This window comes from Ammospiza caudacuta, chromosome 2, assembly GCF_027887145.1.
Source record: "Ammospiza caudacuta isolate bAmmCau1 chromosome 2, bAmmCau1.pri, whole genome shotgun sequence".
NCBI lineage: Eukaryota > Metazoa > Chordata > Aves > Passeriformes > Passerellidae > Ammospiza > Ammospiza caudacuta.
In genome coordinates this window covers 92,484,880-92,508,287 of record NC_080594.1, presented here as the reverse complement: position 1 = coordinate 92,508,287, position 23,408 = coordinate 92,484,880, and the positions used below count along the sequence as shown (strand labels likewise).

General features: G+C 52.5%; 1 protein-coding gene and 1 long non-coding RNA gene across 2 annotated transcripts; one reads left to right on the top strand and one right to left on the bottom strand.

The window, feature by feature from the left end:
* The first annotated feature begins 86 nt into the window (after positions 1-86).
* On the top strand, positions 87-7,211 carry LOC131554854 (uncharacterized). Its single transcript, XR_009274453.1, has 3 exons — positions 87-296; positions 5,017-5,130; positions 6,916-7,211. It is a non-coding gene; the product is annotated as an uncharacterized LOC131554854 (long non-coding RNA).
* A 7,380-nt stretch (positions 7,212-14,591) lies between these two features.
* On the bottom strand, positions 14,592-15,911 carry POU3F3 (POU class 3 homeobox 3). Its single transcript, XM_058825419.1, has one exon. The coding sequence runs from the start codon at positions 15,909-15,911 to the stop codon at positions 14,592-14,594; it is 1,320 nt and encodes a 439-aa protein (XP_058681402.1).
* Between the last annotated feature and the right edge of the window lie 7,497 nt (positions 15,912-23,408).

Here is a 23,408-nt window from a genome sequence, read left to right as displayed (position 1 = left end):
CGCTAAGGCGATCACCTTAGGAAGGGGTTAGGGCTGTCCCGGCGCAAAGGCCACCGCCGCGCCCTCCTCCCGTGCCTGCCATCGGGCTGCGAACTTCCCGGTGGGGTAAGTTCTCCTTTAAGAAAGCGAACTGTTCCTTATGCATATTTAAGGCTGTTTGTCTGCGGTGCCCAGCTGACACGGGTCTGGAGGCTCACACGAGGGACCCGAGCTCTGGAGGAGTAAATCATCCCCACTTTAAACCCACCCTCTGCCAGGACTCCAGTTGGGAACTCCTTGCGTTGCTCTGAACACATGTAAGTCATAGAGGGGGAGAGGGGGGATGGGGGAGTCTGGGGAGATGGAAGAGGGAGACTGAGCCTATTTAGGGAGATTAGTAGGGTATTTTGGTAATTTCCATCACCAACACCCCCCTTCCCCCGAGTCATCCCCCCCAACAAAAAAGGAAAAAAACCTTGTCCTTGGATTTTAAAAACCAATTCAAAACAACTTATTACTATTATTATTTTTCGCCCAGCCTAGGGGCGCCTGCCCCTCTAAGCATGCCTGGATCCCTAAGATAGTGAGGTTTCCTGACTTCCTCCCTCTTTTTGTCCTGCACGAGAGCGCTTTGCTGGGCGCGCAAGTGTGCGTGTGAGGAGCGGAGAGCGGCGCCGGGAGGGTGCGCGGAGCCCTCGCTGCAGCCGGGGGCAGGAGGGGACCTCTCACGTCACCCGCGGATCAGAGGACTCCTCCGTCGCGCCGGGGGTGGCATCCCGGGCAGCCTCTTCAGCCCACTGAGAGCGGGGGGAGCCTTCCGGGCATGCGAGTGCCTCGGAAAAGCCCCCTCCGCAGCCAGGCGCCCTGCCGCCTCCGCGCGGGTGTGCTTCTGTACGGGTGTCAGAAACGCCACAGCGTATGCGAAGGTCAGGCTTGTGAGCTTCCACTGCAGCTCAAATGGGAAGGAGCAACTTTCAGTGCTCTGCTCTTAGTGGTTTCCTGCCTTTTAAAGTGAACTTGTTCGAGTGTGTTATTCAAAATGTGGTTCAGTAGTTATGCCTTCAAATTAAGTTGCTTCTCGGTCCTCATCGGGAAAAGCAGACATGTGTCCTCAATTGTATAGTATATATATATAAAAAAATCTACTAGGTACTTTATGATTCCATCTGGAGAAATTAAAAGCCCAGAGCTGTAATGTTTATTCTTACATAGTTTACAAAAAAAGGGGGAAATGTGTGAGACACATGTCTCCAAATATAACCAAAGTGCTTTCCCTTCTGGTTAAAAAGTTGCATGCAAATGTTTTCATTTTAACACTCCCTGCCACCTGTACTTCTCAGGGAAACTTTTCTTGGCGTTAGTGACGAAGCACCAGTAGTACTTATTAATGAATTAATTATTATTATGGCTGCTGAATTGACTTAAAGTGCTTTGGAGGCGAAACTGATCCATGTTAATCAGTTACAATTAATTGTGTTTCAGCTGCTGTGTCAAGCACAGTTTCAAAGACGAGGGGGAGAAGGCTGTGCATGGGATGTAGGGAAGGGGGTGATCCGGAGACTTCCCGGCCCCTCGCTCAGAGATGTCCTCTTGGATTGCAGAAACCCGCGTAATGTTGTCCCGGTGCCCGCGTCAGGTCACACAAAGGTGCGAAGGGCAACTTAGGTGACAAACTCCTCTTTCTCCTACCAAAAGCTGCAAAGATTAAGAGGGTCTAGGATTGAGGAGCGCAGCCCCGCATGGAGATTTCCCTCAGGAGTTCGCATTACGGGGAGGGCAGCGGGCGTGGGCTTTGCTGTGCCGTCCCTGCTTGGCCGCTTTGCTCAGGGCTTTTGTGTCGGCGGCGGAGACAAGGAGGCAGCGGTGGGCAGCGAGGGATCCACAGAGTCCTCTCGCGGGGGGGCGACTGCGGCCAGGAGCATCTGGGGAGAGGGAAGCGGGGGAAGAGGAGAAAATAGCTCCCCGAGGGGACAAGCGACAGCTGGGCCGGGCTCTGTGAATGCCAGGGAGACCAGAGGGACGGCCGCAGGGCCGAGGGCAGGAGAAGCCGGGTCGCGCACACGGGCAGCCGAGGGGAGGGCTATTCCCTGCCGGGACCGGGGTGCTGGGGGTGCCGGGCGGGCTCAGCGGGGAGAGCTGGGGGCGAGCAAGGCCAGGGAGAGGCGCTGAGGCAGCCGGGCAGAGCCTGGTGGAGCTCCCCGGGCCGCTGTGCCGAGGGGAGGCCCCAGGGCCGCCGTTGGGGCAGCGGGGCACAGGGGCGGCCCGGCCGTGCGTGCCCAGCACTGAGACTGCGGGGCAGCGTCCCCTCCGCGGGGCAGGAACGCGAAAGCGGAGCGGGCACCCCCTCAGCTGCACCGGGCCGTGGCTGGGGGCGACCTGGCTGTGCCGGGGACCGCGCACCGGCTGCCCGCACCCCCAGGGCAGACAAACTTGCCGTCTTTTGCCAGGGAGATGGGATTTTCCACAATGATAACGACCCCCCCTCACAGAAGTTAGGGGCGGGAGAGAGGGAGAACTGGAGGTTCTCCCCGGGCTGGGCGCTTCACCCTTGCCCTGCCTGCCCCTTGGCCTCCGGCCGCGGCGGGGGGTGAGCCCGTCCCGGGCGGCACCAGGCATCATCAAGTACTGCTTGTCCTTAGAGATTTACGCTTCGCAACAGTAAAGCTCTCCCCCGCCTCAGCTTCAATGTGACTTTTTTTTTTTTTTTTTTTTTTTTTTTTTTAATGTCAGTCCGCAGAAAGGCAATTGGGAAACTCTATTCCCTCCCATCCTCTCTGGAATTGTGTTGCTGGGATTTTTTTGCGGTCTGATTTTTTTTTTTCCTTCTCTCACTCCAACTCTTTCTCAAAGACTCCCCTTTCCTCCCTCCCTCTCTCTCTCTTTTTTTTTTTTTATTATTCCCCTTCATCATCCCATTGACTCTACTCAGCTTTTGCTTAAGACGAGCAAGGGAAAAAGCAAACCACTCCACCCTGTATGTGCAAACGGACCTTTCTTGGAGAAAAGTAAAACAAACAAAACCCCTTTTACCTGCAATAGAAGATAGTGTACAAAATTATGTGTTCCCCCCCCCCCCCCTCCCGCCCCGTTCTATATAGAATGCAGCTAAAATTAATTTAAAACTGTGGGAAGAGATGCGTTTTCCACTTGTGAACGTAACAGCTAAGGTCGATCGGGTGGACAGGACACCTCGTTCCTGCTCCTCACGGGTGGGATCGCTCTCTCCAGCTGGGATAGGTAGTGTTGCAGGTCTCGCAGAGATGCAGGATGCAAATCTTCGGTTTTCGTGTATCACAAAAGCAGGCTTCGTTGGAAGAAACACCCATATTAACCAACTTTCTCCCTCTCCCTCCCTAGTTTTATTTATTTTCCTTGGATGCGGGACCGAGGTGGTAAAAACCAAACAAAAGCACTTGCGTTTGTGCCGGCACTTTGTCGTCGGGGCAGCACCCGCATTAGATTATTGCCGGGGATTTATTTGCATGCAGCTGCAAACCCACAACCCGGCTGCTGACCGCTGCGCATAAAGGGCTGCCGGGGCCGGCCCCTGCCCGGCCGCCGCGGCTCCCGGTGGGAACACGGCCCGGGGGCCGGGGCTGGGGGAGGATTTGGGAGTGGGATTGCTCCCGACACGGCCCGGGGGGATGGTGGCAGAGCCGACAGCAGCAGGGTCCCCAGCGCACGCAGAGGCTGCAGGTGCGGGGGATGGGGGAGGCGGGGGAGGCGCTGCCCGCAGCCCCCTCCCCGCCACCCGGCTCGCCCCAAAGGCAGCCGCAGCTCCCACTGGCCTTGCTCACAAGCACATCCGAGAAAAGCTTTTCCTAATGCCTATGTCCCGGGGATATAAAAGCACCGGTGGAGGATCCTCGGGATTTCTCAGAGCTATTTTCAGTGCTTTGAAATTTGTAGCAATGTTGATGCTCTTTTTCCCCCCCTCTTCTCCCCTTTCTTCGGCCCAGCAGCGTTTGGCAGCGTTTGACGAGGGAGCTATTAACCTTTGAAGCAGGGGCTTTAGGTTCAAACTACCTCCTTCGCAACCCGCTGTATGCCTCTCCCCTCCCCACACAGAGGCACCATGCGAGGATGGATTTGGCTGTATGGGATCGATGTAAATGTCTCCTCAGGCCTCCTTCTACCTCAGGCTGTGCTACCAAGTCTCCTTCATCTTCTCCCGGAGAACCCGGTGAAGGCGCAGGGTTCCTGGAGCTTGAACTGGGGCCCCTCCGAGCACAGAGGGAGCAAAACTTGCCTCAGAAGCGGGGCCGGCTCGGGAACGAGCCCCAAGCCCCACGGCAGCGCTGCCGTGGTCTGGCCCGTGTCTCCCTCCGTGAGGGGAAGGAGGGGGTCAAATCAGCCATCCACAAACTTAAGGGGACTTCTGCCCATCCCTCCCTCTGCTCCGACGGCCAGCATGGGACTGTAGGAGAAGGGCAAGAAAAACTGAGTTCGGGGAACTTAATTATTTGTCAGAGGAAAAAGCTGTTCCCACTCCATGCAGCTCCCTCGACTGGGCGTGAGCAGGGGAGGCCCCTCCGGGCTTTTCTGCCAAAGACAGGGGGCTACGGAGCGGGAGCTGCCAGGCAGGGAGGGCAAGGTCGGGAAACCTGCCCCGAGGGAGAGGCTGGAAGGGCAATGGGGATGCACACAGATACACAGAGGGTCACGTTCGGCCCTCGCATCCCCACAGTGGTGCACGGAGATGCGCTGAGGGGCCGGGGGCGGGCACGGCCGGAGGGCAGCCCACCCAACCGAGCTCCCCCAGCGCGGCCCGGTCGCGGTAGGGACCCAGCCGGGCTGCGCTGGCACAGGAGGAGGTGCCTCCAACCCCATGCCCCCAAAAAACTGGGGAATAGCAGGCTGGAGTGCATGTGCAAATTGGGATGCACCTGTGGGCTGCAGTGGGCAGCGTTTGTGGGGAGAAGCTCAATAACACGAGTGGCCAGGGAAAGGCAGGAAGGGATGGAACCATTCGCTGACTCCTCGCGGAGCGAGGGAGTGTTGTCATCTTTGTTTTGGTTGTGTTGTTTTGTTTTGCAGGAGATTGGGACAATAGCTGGAGTGGATTATTCATTCCCGTAGGGCAATACTTCCCTGTATGGGCTTCAGGATGCAGTTGGAAGCTTGGGAACAAAGCGGGCATCGAATGTCAAGGTAACTGGTCCCCTTCCTTTGTTTATGCTATTGTTAATGACGGGGCTCACTCAGCCCTGGCCTCAGCCGTGCTGTATGGCATTAATATTGACTTGAGAGAATAGGCCGGGCAATTAAAACCCAAACCTAGAACAACAGCAGCATCCAGCCCAAGCCCAGTTCTTCAGGTAAAACATGCCTCTTCTGGGCTACTGAGAGTGATATAGTAGTCTTGCCTGGTATTCACAGAAACACACACACCGTTCATAAAATTAAACACATCCCTATACAGCATTAACACGTAGGGGAGACACTGTAACCCTGTCCTTCAGTACCAAATCAAAAGGGAAAGGGCACTATTTTCAAATACCCACTTATTAGCATGAGGGAATTCTCATCAGAATAAAAAAATCAAAGAAACTAATAAAATATAATTTTAATTTTGATAATCTAAAACCAGTAGAAACCTGAGCATTTATTGACTAATTTTCTTCTTCTCAAGGTAGCGGATGGTATTTAAAGTTCAACATTTCACACAGCTCCTTGTTTAGTTTAATTTTCTCAACAATCTAGACAATATCAGCAATGTGGGTTAAAAAAATTTAGTACACATCTGAATATGGATCTGCATAAAACAGAGAAGGCAAGAGAACTGAGGAGAGAATGTCTTATTATTTTAAGAAGAGAAGGGAGTGCATGTTTGCATGTGTGTGTGGATGCATGTGCGTGTGGATGCATATGTGTGAGAGTGAGAAACAAATGGAGAGATTTGCACCTTGCATTTGATCTGTAGCTTTAGTGTGGACTCTGAAACAAATATCTATTATATTTCTCTGAAAAATATCCCACTCAGGCAGAGAGACCCCTGTTTTGAATGAGAGCTCCAGGTGATGAAAGAAATTTATGTTATTCCAGAACAATTCTTTATCAACACTTTTTTTTTTTTTTTTTTCTAGAAAGATTAATTTCATCTCTCCTATCCTGGGCCCATTTTCTATCAGTGAAGGGGTATAATAATGATCAATTCCCAGCACTTCTCATATCTTTTCTACTTGGTAAATATTTGTAATGTTTTGAATGTAGAAGGGAGGTGAAGAGATGAGCCCAATCTCAGCTTCAGAGGATTCTCATGAGTACTCACACAGAGAGAGGAAAAGTCCAAACAACCACACCAACCTGTTCAGAAGACCCTCCAGCCCAAAACTCTACAGTCATGCAGTTAGTTTTTGTATTTTATCTGCCTGCTTGGTGAAAGGGTCTGCATACATCAGGCTGTCTGGGTTTATGCGACCAGCTCCAGGTGTACACTAGTACTCCAGTTGAAAATGGAACCTGGAGCTGTTGAGCAAACAACTCCTGTTTGACTGTAGTGTGGACTGAATGCTGTCTAGTCAGCTGTATGGAGCAGTGGCAGGGAAGCAGCTCCAAGTATTTCCAAAACTAATAACAAAAAGGTTACTATATATAAAATGTTTATACAGCCCACATTCCCTCAAGTTGTTTAAATTTCGGTTTGATGCATATAAATATAGCAGACATACCCGGTTTCCCATTAGCCAGTCCCTGCTTTTTAAAATCAATTCATTTCAGTTTGAAAGAATGGCCCCATACTCAAGACAGTCAACAATCCTTTGACTTTCTCCACTCACTGTGGACCTCAGGAAGAAACAGCATCTGTCTTTGTCATTTCACATGCGTACCGCAGTGCCTTGACATTGTGCTTTAAGAGCAGGCCTACTACCAGGGAAAGGAACAGTCCCCAGCTGGTTCCCCCTTTCTAATCCATTTTCCCCTTTCTCATCTTAGGATCCTTTTGAGGAAGAAATAGTTCTGCTAGCACCCCATGCCTGGACTTCGGAGGGCATGGGGCAGTGGTCTGATATGAAAGCACTGTCCCTGCAAATGGAAACTCTCCTCTGCCTTGCAAGAGAAGCAGCGAAGGGACACTCGAAGTAACTGAGCATCTGGCATCAAGCCTGACAATCCACTTCACACTATGTGAAGGAAAGTTTGTTCCAAACCACATACTTTGTGGTGCTCAATACTAGTGTCAAACTGGTTTGAACTGTCCCAAGTCTAAAATAAAGATTTCCATTGTGGTATGACAGTGAGCTTGTCTTGCTAAACTTTCCCTGTTTATGTTGGAGGTACAGAGCTGGTGTAATGCTGTCTTTTCAATCATGGATGGGCACAATAGGAACAATTCAGAAAAGTTCTGTTTAGCTTTTCCCCCCTTGTAGTTGAAAAAATGCAAGATATCAGAAACAAGCCTATGTTTGAAGGTACAGTTTTCAACATGTGAGTGGGAAACATATGTACTGGCACTATTCGACAGCTCTGTAAGGGCTGTGCTTGAATTTTGGCTTTTAATCTCAACTTTGTTAGAGAGCGATGCAAAATGGAATGGAACCTGATTATTTGTGCTATAGCCTTGTGATGCTCATCCTATAACTGTTGGGGAGAGAAGCAAAACACCCTGCTAAAGCTTTGGGTGAGCCTGAGTTTCAGGGGGACTCTAGTCTTCGCAGGTTCTCACTTCACTGCCTTTCTTCCCCCAGTATTTGTTATACGGGATTTTTTTTTTCTGCCGTTCTACATTTTAAAGTGAGTACAGACTCAATCCTGCTAAGAGAGAGAGCACCCTCCATCACAAGCTCACGTTTGGCAAATGCCTACCCACTTCGACTGCCCCCCATTAGGTCATCGTCCCCTTTTCAGGGGAAAAAAGAAAATCTTAAAAGAGAAAGAGAGAAGCGGTGGTGGGGGGAAGGGGGAGAACCCCCTGATTCCTCAGTGACCTGCACAGCTCGGACAGACCTCCAAGATCCCCTCCACCTCCTGCAGACAAGCCCCGACGGAGAGGAAAAAAACCCCACATGTCTGAACTTTTAACGTGGCTTGGCGTTTATACAATTCAGGCTCAATTTTTAACAATCCCGGAGCGGGGGCCGGGGGGGGGACAAGGGAGAAGAAAGTTTGGCTTTGACTCTTCGTCGCTAAAGCATCACCAGAACCCAAAGCCCCAGGCACCAGCAAGAGCGCCCGGCGTGCCCGGCAGCCGGTGCCCTTCCCGCACACACGGGCGGCGGCGGGCAGGCAGGGGCAGCCCCGGCGCTGGCTGCCGGCACCCTGCGTGCAGCCCTGCCCCGGGAGGGCGCCGCCCCCCTCCGAACGCCCAGCGGGGAAAGCAGCCCTGCCTGGGCTCTGCCGGGCTGGCAGGGAAGTTTTTTGGTACTGCTAAAGGCACACACACACATACACACACACACACACAAATATATATCTATATATATATAGATATATATATAATACACACACGTCTTTATATATAGATTTATATGTAGGTGTCTAGTCTATGTTTAAATTTTTCTATCTATACACACAGTCCTCTTCTGATGAGGTCATTCTCCCATATATATGAGATTGGGTGTAAGATGCCAGATTCTAACGCCAAGATCTTATCACTGCCGATCTAAAAGCAATATAAAGTAAATGTTAGCAGAAGGGGAAATAAATTTTGGAGAGAAACATTCAACAAGGTGTCCCTGAAGGCTTTTCCCCCGCCCTCCCCAGCCGATGTGCCCACGCACTTTATGCCAAAGAGAGCCACTTCTGCACAAGAGACTCCTGCTTCAGAGCAAGGACAGACTGCACCTCTCATCGTGGGTCTGTGCCTGGCAGGGGCTGCACCTTGACATTTTTAATCCCCTCTTCCCTTTCCCGAGCAATGTTCTCCCCTCTAATGCGCTAATCGGCTGCAGCTTATTTATTTTTATTTTTTTCCCTTGTGGCTCCAAATGTCTTAATTTTTTTTTTTTTTTTTTTAATTTCAGGAAACTCAAAACGGAAGAGGGGATGCTACTTGAAAGTGTGACTCAAAAAAAAAGGTTTTGCTTTGCAGCCATCAGTAGCACCAGGAGACAGCTCCATTAAAAAAGTAGTTTTCCACTGCTCTTGAAAAGCCGTTATTTTTTACATCGCTTTTAGGAAGATAGATTAACAAAACATCACATTTCAAGCCACTCTGATCTGTAATTAAATGGAGGAGCCGGTTTGTATTCTCCTATGGCTTTTACAGAAGTTGCAGTGATCCAAAGTCAGGTTGCTGTGTCAGAGTGGCATTTTTATTAATGAGAATACAAAAAGCTTGCATATTCTTAGCCCGGCTTGAATTTAGTTGCTAAGCAACCGCTGTATGGTAATTCATCCGCGAAATTTAAATCTTGGAGAAAGGATCCTGCGTTTTGCTGAATGGTCGCCACGAGGAAAACAACTTGTGGGACCCGCGGCAGCTGCGGCAGCGGCACCGCGCCGCCCGCCCGCCGCTCCCCCGGGCCGCCCGCCGCCCCGGGACCGCCCGCCGGGCACCGGGGGCACCGCCGGGCACCGGGGGCACCGCCGGGCACCGGGGGCACCGCCGGGCACCGGGGCCGGGCGGGCAGCGGCGGCCGCGCCGTCGGCGCTGCCCCGGCCCAGCTCCCCGCGGGCGGAGGAGAGCGGCAGCGCCGTGAGCCCGGGCCCGCCGAGCCAGCCCGGGCCGGCCGTGGGGCGAGCGGGACGCGGGCCCCGCCGCAGCCCCGAGGGCACCGCCGCCGACCCCGCTGCTCCTTTGGGGTCGGGCAGCACGGGATGGGCGGCCAGCCTTCCCCCGTTCGGCCTTCACCCCTCAGCTTTTTGTGCCGCCAAAGGCTCTCAAGCGAAGAACTCCCTACTGCTGTGTCATTGACACTGCGGGGCCGCTCGCCGCCCTCCTCTCCCCTCGCTCCGCCGCCTATTGAAGGCTGCGCCCGCTCCATTGTGCCAAACTGCAACTGAAAACACCGATGGGGCAATAACCACCTCTCTGCATCTCCTCCGACCGCTCCATCCAGCCACCCATTCCTCTCGCCAGAGGCGACCGAGCTCCTCGTCAACCCTGGCAGTAGCAAAATGAATCCCTGTCCTCAAGCGCTCGCCCCATGCCTGCCTCCGAGGTCGGGACTTGTTGCGTCCCTTTTAGAGTTTGATTAATTACCCTGGAACTTAGGCAAACTAAAGTACATGTGGCGAAGTAGCTCACGCCTACAGTTTGTCCTGCAGCTTGCCAGTTACAGAGGTAATCTTTACACTCGCTTCCAAATCGGAATGTGCATCTCTGGGCTTCAGAAAGGTATCCCTGTATAAATATATAGAAGTATCGATTTGGCTGTAGCTTGAAGATGTTGATCATTTATTACAAAAATAAACGAATAAATACAACAATGTATTGTTGCTTTCAACAGGATAAATATTTTACAAATATATAATTTAAAAAAAACCCAAATGTAATTGTTAAAGTTATTTAAAATAGTACACTTATTGATAAAATTATCAATAGTATATACTGCATTTCATATTAGAACCAATTATTCTCTAAACGTTCCATTTAAAACCATTCATACAAAACAAGTTATGAGCATTGTAATGTGCAAACACGAGTCACTACATTAAAGCATAAGGATTATGTAAAGTTCACTTTCCGATAGGAACTGCTGCGTTTTTAAACCAAAGTAGAGCTCTCTGCTAAATTTCGGAATATACGCAGACCAACAGCAGTGACATGACTATTTTAAATACACCTGAAAATGATTTATTGTGTACAGACTCGACTGGGGAAAGATGGGATGTGAGTGAGAAGACTGGGGCGTAATAGAGGACCGCAGGATATGAAAATGTAAACTATAAATAATCACATCTCGGGATTACCCAGTCTGATCAAACATAACTTTGTAAAACATTTGGCTTTCCTTCAGGCAGGGGAAAAAAAAAGAAGATTAAAAAAAAAAAAATAGTAAGGAAAACGATGCCGACTCTATTACCAAGCACAGAACACTGATATTATAAATGAATACAATTACTAAATTCATTAAGAGATCTGGCGATATATAACAATATTTTCATTATTTACACGTGTAACAATATAACCCTTAGCGCAAACCCTCTCACTTATTATCTACCTCTCGCTATCTCAGAGACTCACAACCCTGAAATTCCTAAATACATTCAAAGGATTCAGTTTCTCGGGGGCGGGGGAGGGGGCGGAGGGGCGGAGGGGGGAGCGCCCATGGCCTCACTTTTTGTGCATAACAAGTCCACGGAACGGGCACATTTTGCCGGTCCCTCCGACCACACGTTTCTCCTCCAGCCTAACCCCCAGCTTTTCGGAGGCAGCAACCCGCAAAGGTTGCCTTTTAATAGAAACCAGCGTGAAGCCTAACGTTAGCTCTTTGTTGCCATCCAAATCGAGTAACCAAATACCGCTCCGAAATTTAAATAGACTTTCTCCGCGGCTGATACAACTGCTCCCCTTCGTGTGTGAAAGCAGGATCCCACCTCGCGTGTCAGCGGTACCCGGCCCCGGAGCGGAGCCCGGCCGGGCCGCCCGCACGCCGGCCCCCGCCCGGCCCGGCTTCCCTCCCCAGCTGCAAAATCAGCAGCAGCTTCTGCTACAACGAACAAAAGAAATAGCGTCCTTTACCCTTTCGGATTCTCTTTCCCTTTGTTGGGTTGGCTTCTTCCCCCACCCCCCCCGCTTATTTCCTCCGTGTCAGTAGGGCCTTTCGGATTTCACAAATCAAACCGACGGTGATATTTACTACGAGCTGGTGTTAAAATAATGCATCCCGGTGCGCGGCTCCCAGGTTGGCTTTGATTTATGGACTTACACAAGGCCTATCTGAAAGGAAGAAATGCTTGCTGTTCCTACAGCAGTTTTCTGGGGGTTTAACCCCTGCCTCAATAGTACGTAGAGAAGCAAGGCAGGAGGGAGGGGGCGCGGAGGAGGGGAGGAAGAGGAAGGTGAGGAAGGAGCCACAGACGAGCTGGATCATAAAAGAAAACCTTATCCTCCAGCAGACTATCAGTGGGGGCGGGTGGATGCATTAGATGCAGCTCTCTACTTCCCACAACCTCCCCGCTGCAAAATGAAGAGAGTTGAGGCGGTCGTTCACTTGTCCCCACATTGCAATAAATTCTAGTGGATAAATATGACAGGTCAGCTAGTGCATCTATCGGCATCTCCAACGCTACTGACACGCGCGTGTGTTTGCAAAGAAGGCATGGCAGCGCTATGGCAAAGTGGAGGAGAAAACTAGACTACACCACTTCACACCCCACAGAAAAACCTTAAAACAACAACAACAGCCACAGCAACAGCAACAACAGAAACGGTGAACTAGGCAAGACCGCACGTGGGATGCTAAAAGTATTATTCTATATATTCGATCAGGAAAAAAATTATAAAATATAATTTCCTTTAAATTATAAAGATAAATTAAATACAAATATTAACACATACATAAAATGAGCCAAAATAAATTACAGGTCAGCCCCCCTTCTCCCTCTTTGCCCCCCCCTCCCTCCCCGCACCTCCCCCCCGTCTAGCCTCAGTTTGGAAAGAGAGGAAACAAGGCTGAACTTTTGGGAACATCCCTCTGAGCAGCGGCCACGCGGGACCTGAGGACGCGCTCAGGTGCCGCCCGCGCCCGGGTGCCAGCCCAAGCCGAAGCGCCGCAGCCCTTTCGGGGCAAGGTGGCGTGTGGCGAGCTCTAATGCCTCCGTCCTCCCCGGTGGCGCAGGGTCCCGGCGCTGAGGGAAGCAGCGCGGTCGGGCCCGGCGGAGCGGCGGGCAGGGCACGGCCCCGCGCAGCAGCGAGGGCGAGGCGGGGGCACTGCCGGGAGCACGGGCCGGGCAGCCCGCAGGTCGCACCCTCCGTATCCCTCTCACTTTAGCAGTATGTCCCTTCAGAGAACTTTTTCGTTTGTTTGTTTTTCGACACAGTGTTTATGCATCAGACACAGACTATTTCATTCTAACAAATTTATTTTCTCAATCAGCTCTTACGGAATCACTACTCAAATTAAATTACAATCAAATTATCACATCAAAAGATACCCTTATTACCTAACAACTGTCCATATTTTCATTTCATTTTGATTTGTGCTCGTCTGAAAAAAACACGTAATACAAGATCTGGGGAAAAAATAAATTACCGTTTTGCAGCAGTTCATAGGTATTCTGAATAAAATATTAAAAGAAGTCATTTAATGAAAATATAAAGCAAATTTTTTTTTTTAGATCAACAACGGATCTAACAATTCTATATTGCCGTCTTTTTGAAAAGTCTGTTTATTAAAACCTACCAAAAACACTGCTTGGAAATGGCAGTATTATATAATCACATCCACAGCACCCATTCAATCAAAGTTGGCAACGGATTTAGGAGAGGAGAAGTTCAGATAAGTGCAGCTGCAGATGCTCAGTCCTTCTAAATCCCTTTATCTGAATCAGTCCAGAAATAAAAAATAAAAATATTAATAAAAAAAATATTAGCAGTGGATTTTTTTTATGACTCTTCCATGATGATTGGCAGCCGTCAGGAGCAGGACTTTGACAGCCCTAAATTATTTCCCTTTCTTTCCCTGGTTCCTTTAATTCATGCAAAGTCCTTCTACAGAGCTCGAACTTTAGGGACCAACAACATCTCCTTCTCTCACCCTCCCCCTGGCGTCTGTCCCTCCCCCCTTTATCCTCAGGGTCAGTTTTCTCCGCGTGCGGGCATTTATTTCCATATTTTTGTTCTATAGCTATACCTATATATATAGATAAATATATATATATGTATTTGCTTCCCTATTCAGCCTGCTTGTTTTTAGTGCTGTGTGCATATTTTTTTTTCCTGGAAAAAGTGGACCCTTTCATTTTGCAGAATATATAGATATATAGATATATATGTTTTCAGAGTGGATATCTGCCTTGCACCAAAATTCTACGGTTTGGCCAAGAAAAACAGGGTGCCGGAATGCAGCAGGCACCCTCTGATTAACCAGATTATTTTTCTTCTGCTTCCCATTTTTTGACTGCTCCCATTGGGAAAAAAAAAATTAAAAAGAGGGAGAGAGAAAGGAGAAAAAAAAGTTTCTGTGATTCATAGAAGAGAGCCCTTTTGGGGATGGGGGGAAGAGTGCGGGGGGTGGAGGGGAGGAGGAGGGGAGAGAAGAAGCGCAGACGGTGGTGTTCCTTACTGCGAGAAGGGGATAATTTGGAGAAAAATAAAAATAAAAATAAAATTTAAAAAGCCCAAGCCCACCCCCCAAGCCCTTTCCCCACAACCAACCAACCAACCCCCCGGCACATCTGCAGTTTTGGTGCATTATGCATCTCCACCCCGTCTTCCCAACACGGTCTAAACGCTCTCGCTCGGATCGACCTTCTCCACCGCTCCCTATTGGTATCGATCTTATATATATATAGATGCACGCATATATCCATATATATATAAACACAAGCAGTCTGAACGAGCCTGGATCGTGTGTGTGTGTGTGTGTGTGTGTGTGTGCGCGCGTGTGTCGGTGTGAGCGTGCGGCTGTGCGCGGCGGTGCCGGGGCCGGCGGCGGTGCCGGCGGCGGTGCCCGGCCCGGCCTGGCCCGCGCTGCCCCGCGCTGCCCGGCCCGCCCGCGGTGCCCTCACTGCACGCTGGTCTGCAGTCCGTGGTGAGGGGGCGGCGTGTCGGAGTTGACGGTGCCGACCTGGGAGTAGACATCGTCGGGGGTCTGCTGCTGGATCCCCGGGGGGGTCATCCGTTTCTCTTTCTGCCTCCGATTGCAAAACCAAACCCTGACCACCTCCTTCTCCAGCTGCAGGCTGTCCGCTAGGTTCGTAATCTCCTGGGCGGAGGGCTTGGGGCATTTCAGAAAGTGGCTCTCCAAGGCCCCCTTGACACTCACCTCGATGGAGGTCCGCTTCTTCCTCTTCCTGCCCTGGGCGGCGATCTTGTCGATGCTGGTGGGACTGCCCGTGGAAGAGTCGGCTTCCTCCAGCCACTTGTTCAACAAAGGCTTCAGCTTGCACATGTTCTTGAAGCTGAGCTGCAGGGCCTCGAAGCGGCAGATGGTGGTCTGCGAGAAGACGTTGCCGTACAGGGTGCCCAGCGCCAGCCCCACGTCGGCCTGGGTGAAGCCCAGCTTAATCCGCCGCTGCTTGAACTGCTTGGCGAACTGCTCCAGGTCGTCGGAGGTCGGCGTGTCCTCGTCCGAGTGCGGGTCGTGGCTGTTGACGCCGCCGTGGTGCGGCGGGTGGTGCCCGGGGTGCTGGTGGTGGTGGTGGTGGTGATGCCCGGGGTGCTCGCCCAGCTCCGGCGTCTCGCCGCGCACGAGCCCCGGGTGCACCAGGCTCTGACCGCCGGGGGGGGGGCTCAGCATGCCGTTCACCGTGAAACCCCCGGGCTGCGAGTAGAGGAGCGACTGCTGCTGCTGCTGCCCGCCGGCCATGGAGGGTAGGTGGGCGGCCGCCGCCGCCCCCCAGGCCGCCGGGTGCCCCTGGTGCGGGGGGCCCAGGTGGGGCGGCCGGTGGTGCAGCGCCGCGCCCGAGTGCAGGTCGTCGCGTCCGCCGCTGCCCTTGACGTCGGGCGGCGGCGGCGGCTGCTGGGGGCTGCCCGTCATGCCCACGGGGCTGCCGGACCAGGGCGAGCCCGCTTCGGCGGCAGCGGCGGCGGCGGCGGCGGCGGCGGCGGCGGCGTGGGGCAGGGCTGTCACCCACTGGTGGGCATGGCTCAGCATATGGCCGCCGTTGCTGGCGGCCATGGCGCCCGGCATGAAGTCGCTCTGGACCATCTTGGCCGCCGGGTCGCCGCGGTAGCCGCCCGCCACCGAGGTGACGGCCACGCTCCCCGGCTGCATGCCGCCGCCGCCGCCGCCGCCGCCGCCGCCCGAGTCCGCGTGGACGATGGAGCCGGCCGCCAGGATGCCGTTGCCGGGGAGGTAGGGGTTAGAGGTGGCCGCGGCCATCCCGCGCCCGCCGCCCGCCGCTCGCCCCCGCCGCGCCGCAGACGCCGCTGCGCCGCCGCCGCCGGCTGCCGGGCGCCCGCCGCGAGCGCCCTTGCCCGGCGCTGCCGGGGCCGCTGCCGGGGCCGCCGCCCGCGCCGCCGCCGCCGCCGCCGCCTTCCCAGCCTCGCCGGGGCGCCGGGGCGCGGGGTTCACCTGCTAGCGCTCCGCTGCGCGCTCTCCGCCGCCCGTCCGCCGGCCGTCCTGCCTCCGCTCCGCGGCGCGCTCGTTGCGGTCGCCGGCTCTCGCTTCGCCTTTTATATTTTTTTAGCCTTTCTTTTTTTTTTTTCCAAAAAAAGAGAAATATTTAGCTGTACATGTAGTTTTCCTCCGCCTTCTTCTCGCCCGGGTTTGCTGCTCGCAGGGAGGAAACCAAACAAAGGCTAAAAAGCGAAAAAAAGGGGGGGGGGGATCAAAAAGCCCCCGTGCCTTCTCCCCTCCGCTCCCCTAGGAGTACATCTCCTCCTCTCAGCCTTCCCCTCTCAGAGTGAAACTTTTCCTTTTCTTCTTCCTTTAAGGCTTTGTGTGTGGGTATATTTTCCTTTTTTTCTGCCTCTCTGTCTTTCTCTCCTCGGTTCCTCGATCTCCTTTTGCTCTGTTAATTGCAAGTTTTGTTGGTGTCCTAAGAAAACTTCCTGTGATGATGATGGTGGTGATGGTGGTGATGATGCATTTCTCAAAGTTGTGCTGTTGCTGAAGCACTTTGTCCCCTTTGAAACAAGAGTCCTGCCGGAGCCTTCTTGTTAGAGTCACGCTCTGGATAAGACATTTTTTTCTCTCTACCTCTCCTTTTGGCGGTCGGAAAAAAAAAAAAAAAAAGTAAAAAGAAATTTTAAAAGTTGAATTTTCTCGTTACCTCGCGAATTGTTTCTTTCCCTCTCCCGCTCTCTCTCTCGCTCGGTTTGTTGTCTTTTTTTTTTTTTTTTTGGTTGTGTTTGTTTTGCTTTTTATTTTAATTCCAGCAGTTGGTCGAGGGAGGAGGCGGAGGAGGAGCGCCTTGGTGGAGAGGTGTGTGTATGTGTGTGTGCATATATGGTATCCTTTATACACTAACTCCAGCGGGGAAGTTGGCTGCCGGGCTGGCAGCGCGCACTGGCGGTGCCGGAGTCCCGCCGCTCGCCTCTCCCCGCCTCCCTCTCCCGGGCCGTGCCCGCGCCCTCCCTCCTCCCTCCTCCCTCCGCCCTCCCCCCTCCAGTCCGTCCGTCCGTCCGTCGGTCCCTCCCTCTCTCTCCTCCCTCCCGCCGCCGCCGCCGCCCGCGCCGCCAGCGCCCGGCCCCGCCGCGAGGAAGCGGCCGCCGCCGCCCCCGCCGATTGGCTGCGCGCCCCGTGACGGACAGCGCGCCGCCGGCCGCGCGGCCCCCCTTCCGGCCGTTCCGATTGGCTGCTTTTTAATTTAGGCGAAGTGGCGTCGGAGATGGAAGTTGCCCCCCCTTGCCTGTATCCCTCCTCCCTCTCCCCTTCCTCCTTCCTCCTCCCTCCATCCCTCCCTCCCTCCGCCTCTTAACTCTTCCTGCCCGGCGGACACACGCACCTCGGAGCTCTCCCGCCGTCGCCGCTCGGGCAGGGGCGAGCGCGGGCCGTAATAATTAATACCAACACTAATAACGACAATAATAACGACGCCAGCACCGGGCTGGATTCTGAAAGGCGTTGGTGCGAAGATGTCACCACCGGGCACACGCACCCGCTTCTCTCCCGCCGGCGGTGCCCGTACCGGCATTCGGAGCTGCCCCCCCGCCCCCCGCGCTCAGCCCCGGAGGCGCCCGCCCCCCGCCCGCCCCCTCCTCCCTTTGTCCGCCCCCGCACCCCGGGGTGCGCCCCGGAGCCCGGCAGCCCGTCCGCAGCCGTCACGCCGGGGGGCTGGCCCGGCAGCGCCGGAGGAGGGCCGCCCCGTCGGCGGGGGAGGTGGCGAGGGGAGCCGGCGTCCGGGCTTGCCTTGCGCGCTGCGGTCTGCTCGCAGGGAGCCAGCCCCGCGGCATGAAACGCTGTATTATTTCTCGTCCAGCGGAAAGAGTTAAGGGGGGCGGGGGAAGGCGGGGGGCGCGGGGGAGAGATGCGACCGAGCGGAAACACTGCGCGCAGGCAACCTCAGTGAACCACGGAGAAAGAGAAAGTGGCAACAAAAACAAGGGCAAATTGAACGCTCCTCGGGGACTGCCGGTGCAATAACATCGCTCGGACACGGAGGGGACGCGGCGCTGCCGGTGACCGCCCCGCCGTCCCACGCGCGCTCCCGCTCCGGGTGGCGGGGGCCGCGCCAAGAGAACGCGCGGTGCGGGCATGGGAATGGGCAGCGCCGTCCTCGCCCGGCCCTGCCCGCCCCGCTCCCCTCCTCCGCACGCTGAGCAAGCCGGCCCTGCGAGGCGGGGAGCAGCGCCCCGCTGGCAGCGCCCTCCGCGCCGTCCCGCTCCCGCCGCGCTCGGCAGCCGGTGCTCGGGGCTCCCTCCGGCCCCCGGCTGGCACGGCACGAAATACCATGGCAGGTCGGGTTAGAAAAACCATGCAAGTGAAGCGTACGAATCTTAAGGGCGGTGGTAAATAACACCAAACATAATAATTATAAATATATATATGTGTATATATATATATATATACATGCATATATATATATATATATGCATATATATATATATATATAGGTATATATATTTGTTCCCATGCGTCCTCCAAAGGTTTCTTTTTTTATATATAAAAGATCCAACACAGATTTCATTGAATAAATCTGAGATCTCCAGGTGCAGACGTTTGAATAGTCAGTGCCAGAACCCCATGTTTTCCTTTCCAGCCGATTTTGCTTGGATCAGGCTCAAAAACCGAGTGAGTCTCGTGGTTTTGTTTACACTGAATGGGGAGGATAGGAACGGTGCCATGGGGCCGTCTTTCATTAATATACAGTGAGGATTTTGTCTAAATTACTGCTATGAATTTCACAGTACACGCTTTCAAAAGCCGTCTCAGGTGGCCTGATGAAACGTGATAGCGCCTCTGCAAACAGATCTACTTTCTTAATAAAAAAGGAAGGTGTGTGTGGGGGTGGAGAAATCCCCCAAAAATACAGAAAAAAACCCCAAACCACCGTACACCCTCATAACAGCGACAACAAAAAATAAAGCTCAAGCTGGAGTATGGTCTTTTATTTTAAAAAATATCCCAACAAAAAACAAACAACCAACTTCGTTCCCCAACTCTTCCCACCCCCTCCCTTGCAGAGTGAGATTGTTTTGTCTGGAAAAAAATCCAAAGTATAACAAGGGGAGAACAGTTAGTGCTGATTTTCATTTGCATAAATTTTCATATATTTTGGTGAAAATAATAGACTAGTGGAGAGCGGGGCTTAGTGGAGTCAGTGCAAAGGAAAATCTTAACATGGATCGTTTCGCTGGAGTTGAGAACATGCTTTTTCCCCCCTGTCACCTTATTAAAATCAAAAATTAAAAAAAATTTCTCTAAATCCTGGGAGTTTGATCGGTAAGTGTTTTACATTTTTTTATCTACTTTTGTTTTCTTTAAAGTCTTCTGGATATATATTTTCAAAAGCTTAGGACAAGACAGGGAAACCCATGGCAACTGCCTTGAAGGAAGCAGGCTGGAAAAAAAAGGGAAAGAGAAAGGGAAAAAAATCCCACCAGCAACAAAAAGCACCTTAGTGAAATATTACATAAAAAGCATGGATTCATTCCAAAGCTCAAGGCAGCAAAGCAATTCTTCAGCGCTGGAAAGTCTTTCTGGTTACTACTTCACTTTTCTGGGCACTGTTAATTATTGTAGCACCGAGACTCGGGGAGGCTGGGCCGGGGCGGGGGGGTGGGGGGGGGGCGAGGAAAGCTCTCGAAAATATTACAGATTTGCGAAGGGGAGGCGAGGCAGAGATGCGGGCTGTGTTCAAACGCTGCTTCGGGGGGGCGGGGGTCGCCCGGCGGGCGGGGAGGGGGCCCGGCCGGTGCAGCGGGCGGGAGAGGGGCCGGGGCCGAGCTGACCCGAGCACCTGCCGGCGGACGGACGGACGGACGGACGGACGGACGGGAGCGGGGGAGGCCGGGGAAGGTGCGGAGCGGCGGTGCACGCACAGGGTTAATATTGTAACTAGGGAACAGACGGTTAAGCACAACATCTAGAGCTCTGTAGTGAAAGTCCATCAGAAAGAGTATAATCAATCAAAACTAACCAGGACATCCCTTCATTTTATTCTCCAAGGAGATTGGGGCTGGAGGATTACAGACCAGATTTCACTTTGTTTCTCTCTCTTGACAATCTTGCCTGTCTCTCCGCTTTCCCCGAATCCCATCCAATTGCGAGGTGTAGTCTAATGATCTGAAACTCTTCTATAGCGTTTGGGTCAGTGTGATAAATAATGTGATTAATAATGTAGGGTTAAATTAACAGGCCAGATACCGCTCCCGAAAACTTTACCGAACCTTAAATATCCCATTACGTGACTTTAATTTGTTTTAATTTTACCCTGTTTTTTTAACTTATTTTTCCTTGCCACCTCTGTTGCTGCTCTTTTGGATACACAATAGCTGGTGATCATTGTAATTTCCTAGAATTAGTTACTTCTTTGGAAACGGTCGATAGCCAAATCAATAAAATGGCTTGTAAAACTACGGAGGTATAGGTTTCAATTTGGGGGGGAGAAGAATCGCTCATTTTCCACTTCTTGTTGACGCGCCCAGCGTCTCTTTTGACTGAGGTTAACTCTGTGTGCTCCATCGGAACAGATGCCGTATAGAGCTGCTCCCTCAAGATCATTTGTTTCCTTGATGGGGGAACATTTCTGAGCAGAACATATTGGTTGCCATAGAGAAAGAAATAAAAGGAAGAACACTAGTCACATTAAGCTATATGTTTGTGCACTGGGCTTTAGATAAAAGGACCCCAGTTCAAGCCAGAGAGAACGGGGCCAAAGCAGAGCTTCTTAGCTTCACTAAAACTAGCTTTATTTTGTTTTGGACTTTTACGGTTGAAACATGTAAGCTAATTTTATTGGCTGTCGTTAATTTTATACGATACGGCTTGCTGAACAAAATCAACTTTGGGCGCGCTCCGCCTGGCCCCGGCCGGCCGCCAGGGGGCGCCCCGCGACGCCCCCTCCCCGCGCGCGCGGGCGGGCGGGCGGGGGCTGAGGGCGGCCGAGGGGGCTGCGGGCCCGGCCCCGCCGCCGGCGCTGCCCGCACACCGGCGCTGCCCGCACACCGGCGCTGCCCGCCGCCGGGACAGCGCCCCGCCACCCCCGGGGCCGGCGGGCGGGGGAACGGCAGCGGGGGCTGCCGGTGCAGGGGCCTCCCGAAAGTGTCCCAGGCGGTGCGGTGCCTCCAACGGACCCGAGGCCTGCAAGGAGTGAGAGCGGTAATTAAACACAGGCACGGGCACCGCAGCTCGGGGCAACCCGGGGTGCCACGCGGGGCTTTTTTGTGGTTTTCTTCCTGTCCAAATAAGGCGCTTAAGCCTCTGGAGATGCAATAAAACGACTCGGGTTTTTTACATTATTTAATATTTAATCGCTGTATTAAACCTGGAAAAGTGGCTAGTTTTCTTTTTCTTTTTTTTTTTTTTTTTCTTTCGTTTTTCCCTCCTTCCCCCTCAAGCTGGCCACTCCTCCCCCCGATCCCTTCAGACTTGGCTGTGTGCGGGAGCCAGCGACAGAGGTAGCGCCGGGCTCCCCCCGCCTCCCGCCCTGCCCGCACCGGCCGCGCACCCGGCACAAGTTTCGCCGTTCGGGACCCTCGCAGATTAACAGCCTCAACTAAGCATAGCATCGGCAGCGACCGCAGCTTAGCTCCACACAGCCCGGGTCTCTGTCCCTTCCCGAGCGCGCCTGCCCTCAGCCCTTACTCCTTTCCTCTGCTTCCCTCGCTAAGAGGGGACAGAAGTGAGAAATTTAGTTGGTGGCTTTTAGTTTTCGGGATTTTTGTGGGGGAGCGGGTTGTTTTGTTTTTTGTTTGGTTGGTTTTTTGTTTTTTGGGGGGTTTTTTTGGTTTGTTTTTTTTTTTTTTTTTTTTGGATGGAATTCCTGCTCAAACACGGCAGCTTCTCAGCCCCGCGCCCCCGTCCGCGGGCAGGACACAGGGCACGGGCGGACCCGCGTGGCTGCAGCATCCTGCAAGGCACCTGCGTCCTCCCGGGACGGGCGGGGAGCCGTGGCCGCGGGGGCGGGAGCTTGGAGCCACTTTGTTTCCCCGTGGTGGAGCCCCAGCAGTTTCTGTGCTACAAGGAAAGTTTTATTTCTTGCCTCCATAAAGGAAAGACCAATTGGAACCCTGGAAATCACACAGCCCATAAATATGATAGAACCTGGCAAGATGAACTCCCCGCCTAAAAGCCTAACACATGCATAGCAAAAAAAAAAAAAAAAAATAAAAAAAAAAGAAAAAAAGAAAAAAAAAAAAAAAAGAAAAAAGAGAGAGAGAAAAGTAATCAAAGACAGAAAACGACCTACAAGAAATTACACTTTTCTACACTTTTCATTTAAAGTGTTCGTGGGGTTTCATTTGGAAAACGGAGTCAAGTCTCTGTGTGTATTGACCGTGAGGTAAAATGGTTGAGATATTTACATGAACAAAACTTTCCACCTACCGCGTTTGGCTCAATGAGCACTAGGAATATTCCAGACTATTAAAACATATTTCCAGAGCTCAATTCTCCTCAGAAACGTGGTCGCTTTCTTGAGATTTGCAGTTTAGTGAACATTTCCCTCGCCTGTGAAGCGGGCGGGTTTTTGAGTTGAAAGAGCCCAGCAAAGTTCATCATCCCGGGGTCGGGATTGAGCGGATTTCCCCCAGCTTTCCTCCCCCCCCCTACCCCCGATCCTCCAAGCGTAACCTGCGTTATTTTTTAAACAAAACAGGGTTTAGAAGCGCAGCTCCTCTGCTGTGTGCTTGCGCCAGTTAGCCGCAGCAGGCTACTAGGTACCGCAAGCGAGAGAAAAACTAACGCTAAAACGAGCAACAAGTTAATTCGGCAAAAGTAAACTTTTCTAGCTGCCTTTGGAGGACTCTGGTCCGGCCAGGATTGCCGGCTCCATGCCTGCCGTGGCACCCCAATTGTAAGAGTGCTACAGAGTGCATTTTTTTCCTCCCCCTTTTTAAAATAAATGCCTATTTTGTCCTAATGGACAAAATTTGGAAAATGGATGTGGAAGAGATACTGTCATGGAAATAGTGAAAAGAAAGTGTTTACCGTATTTAGTATTCATTTACTTATAGTGGGAAATGATTAGGTATGTACTAATATAACCGTGGAGACCAACTGCCTAATTAGCATTTACAAATTAAAATGTTAAACATAAAGACATATTCCGTATACAGTCTGCTATATGTAAAACACATTCGTGCATAATACAGCAGTCAGCTGCAAACGTAAAGTTGACTGGCTTCCAGATATGTAGCGTTCTTGGCTAATGCGATCTGCTCTGGGTTTTGCAAGCTTACCCACGCTGTAGTTCATAGTTCTTATGACCACGTT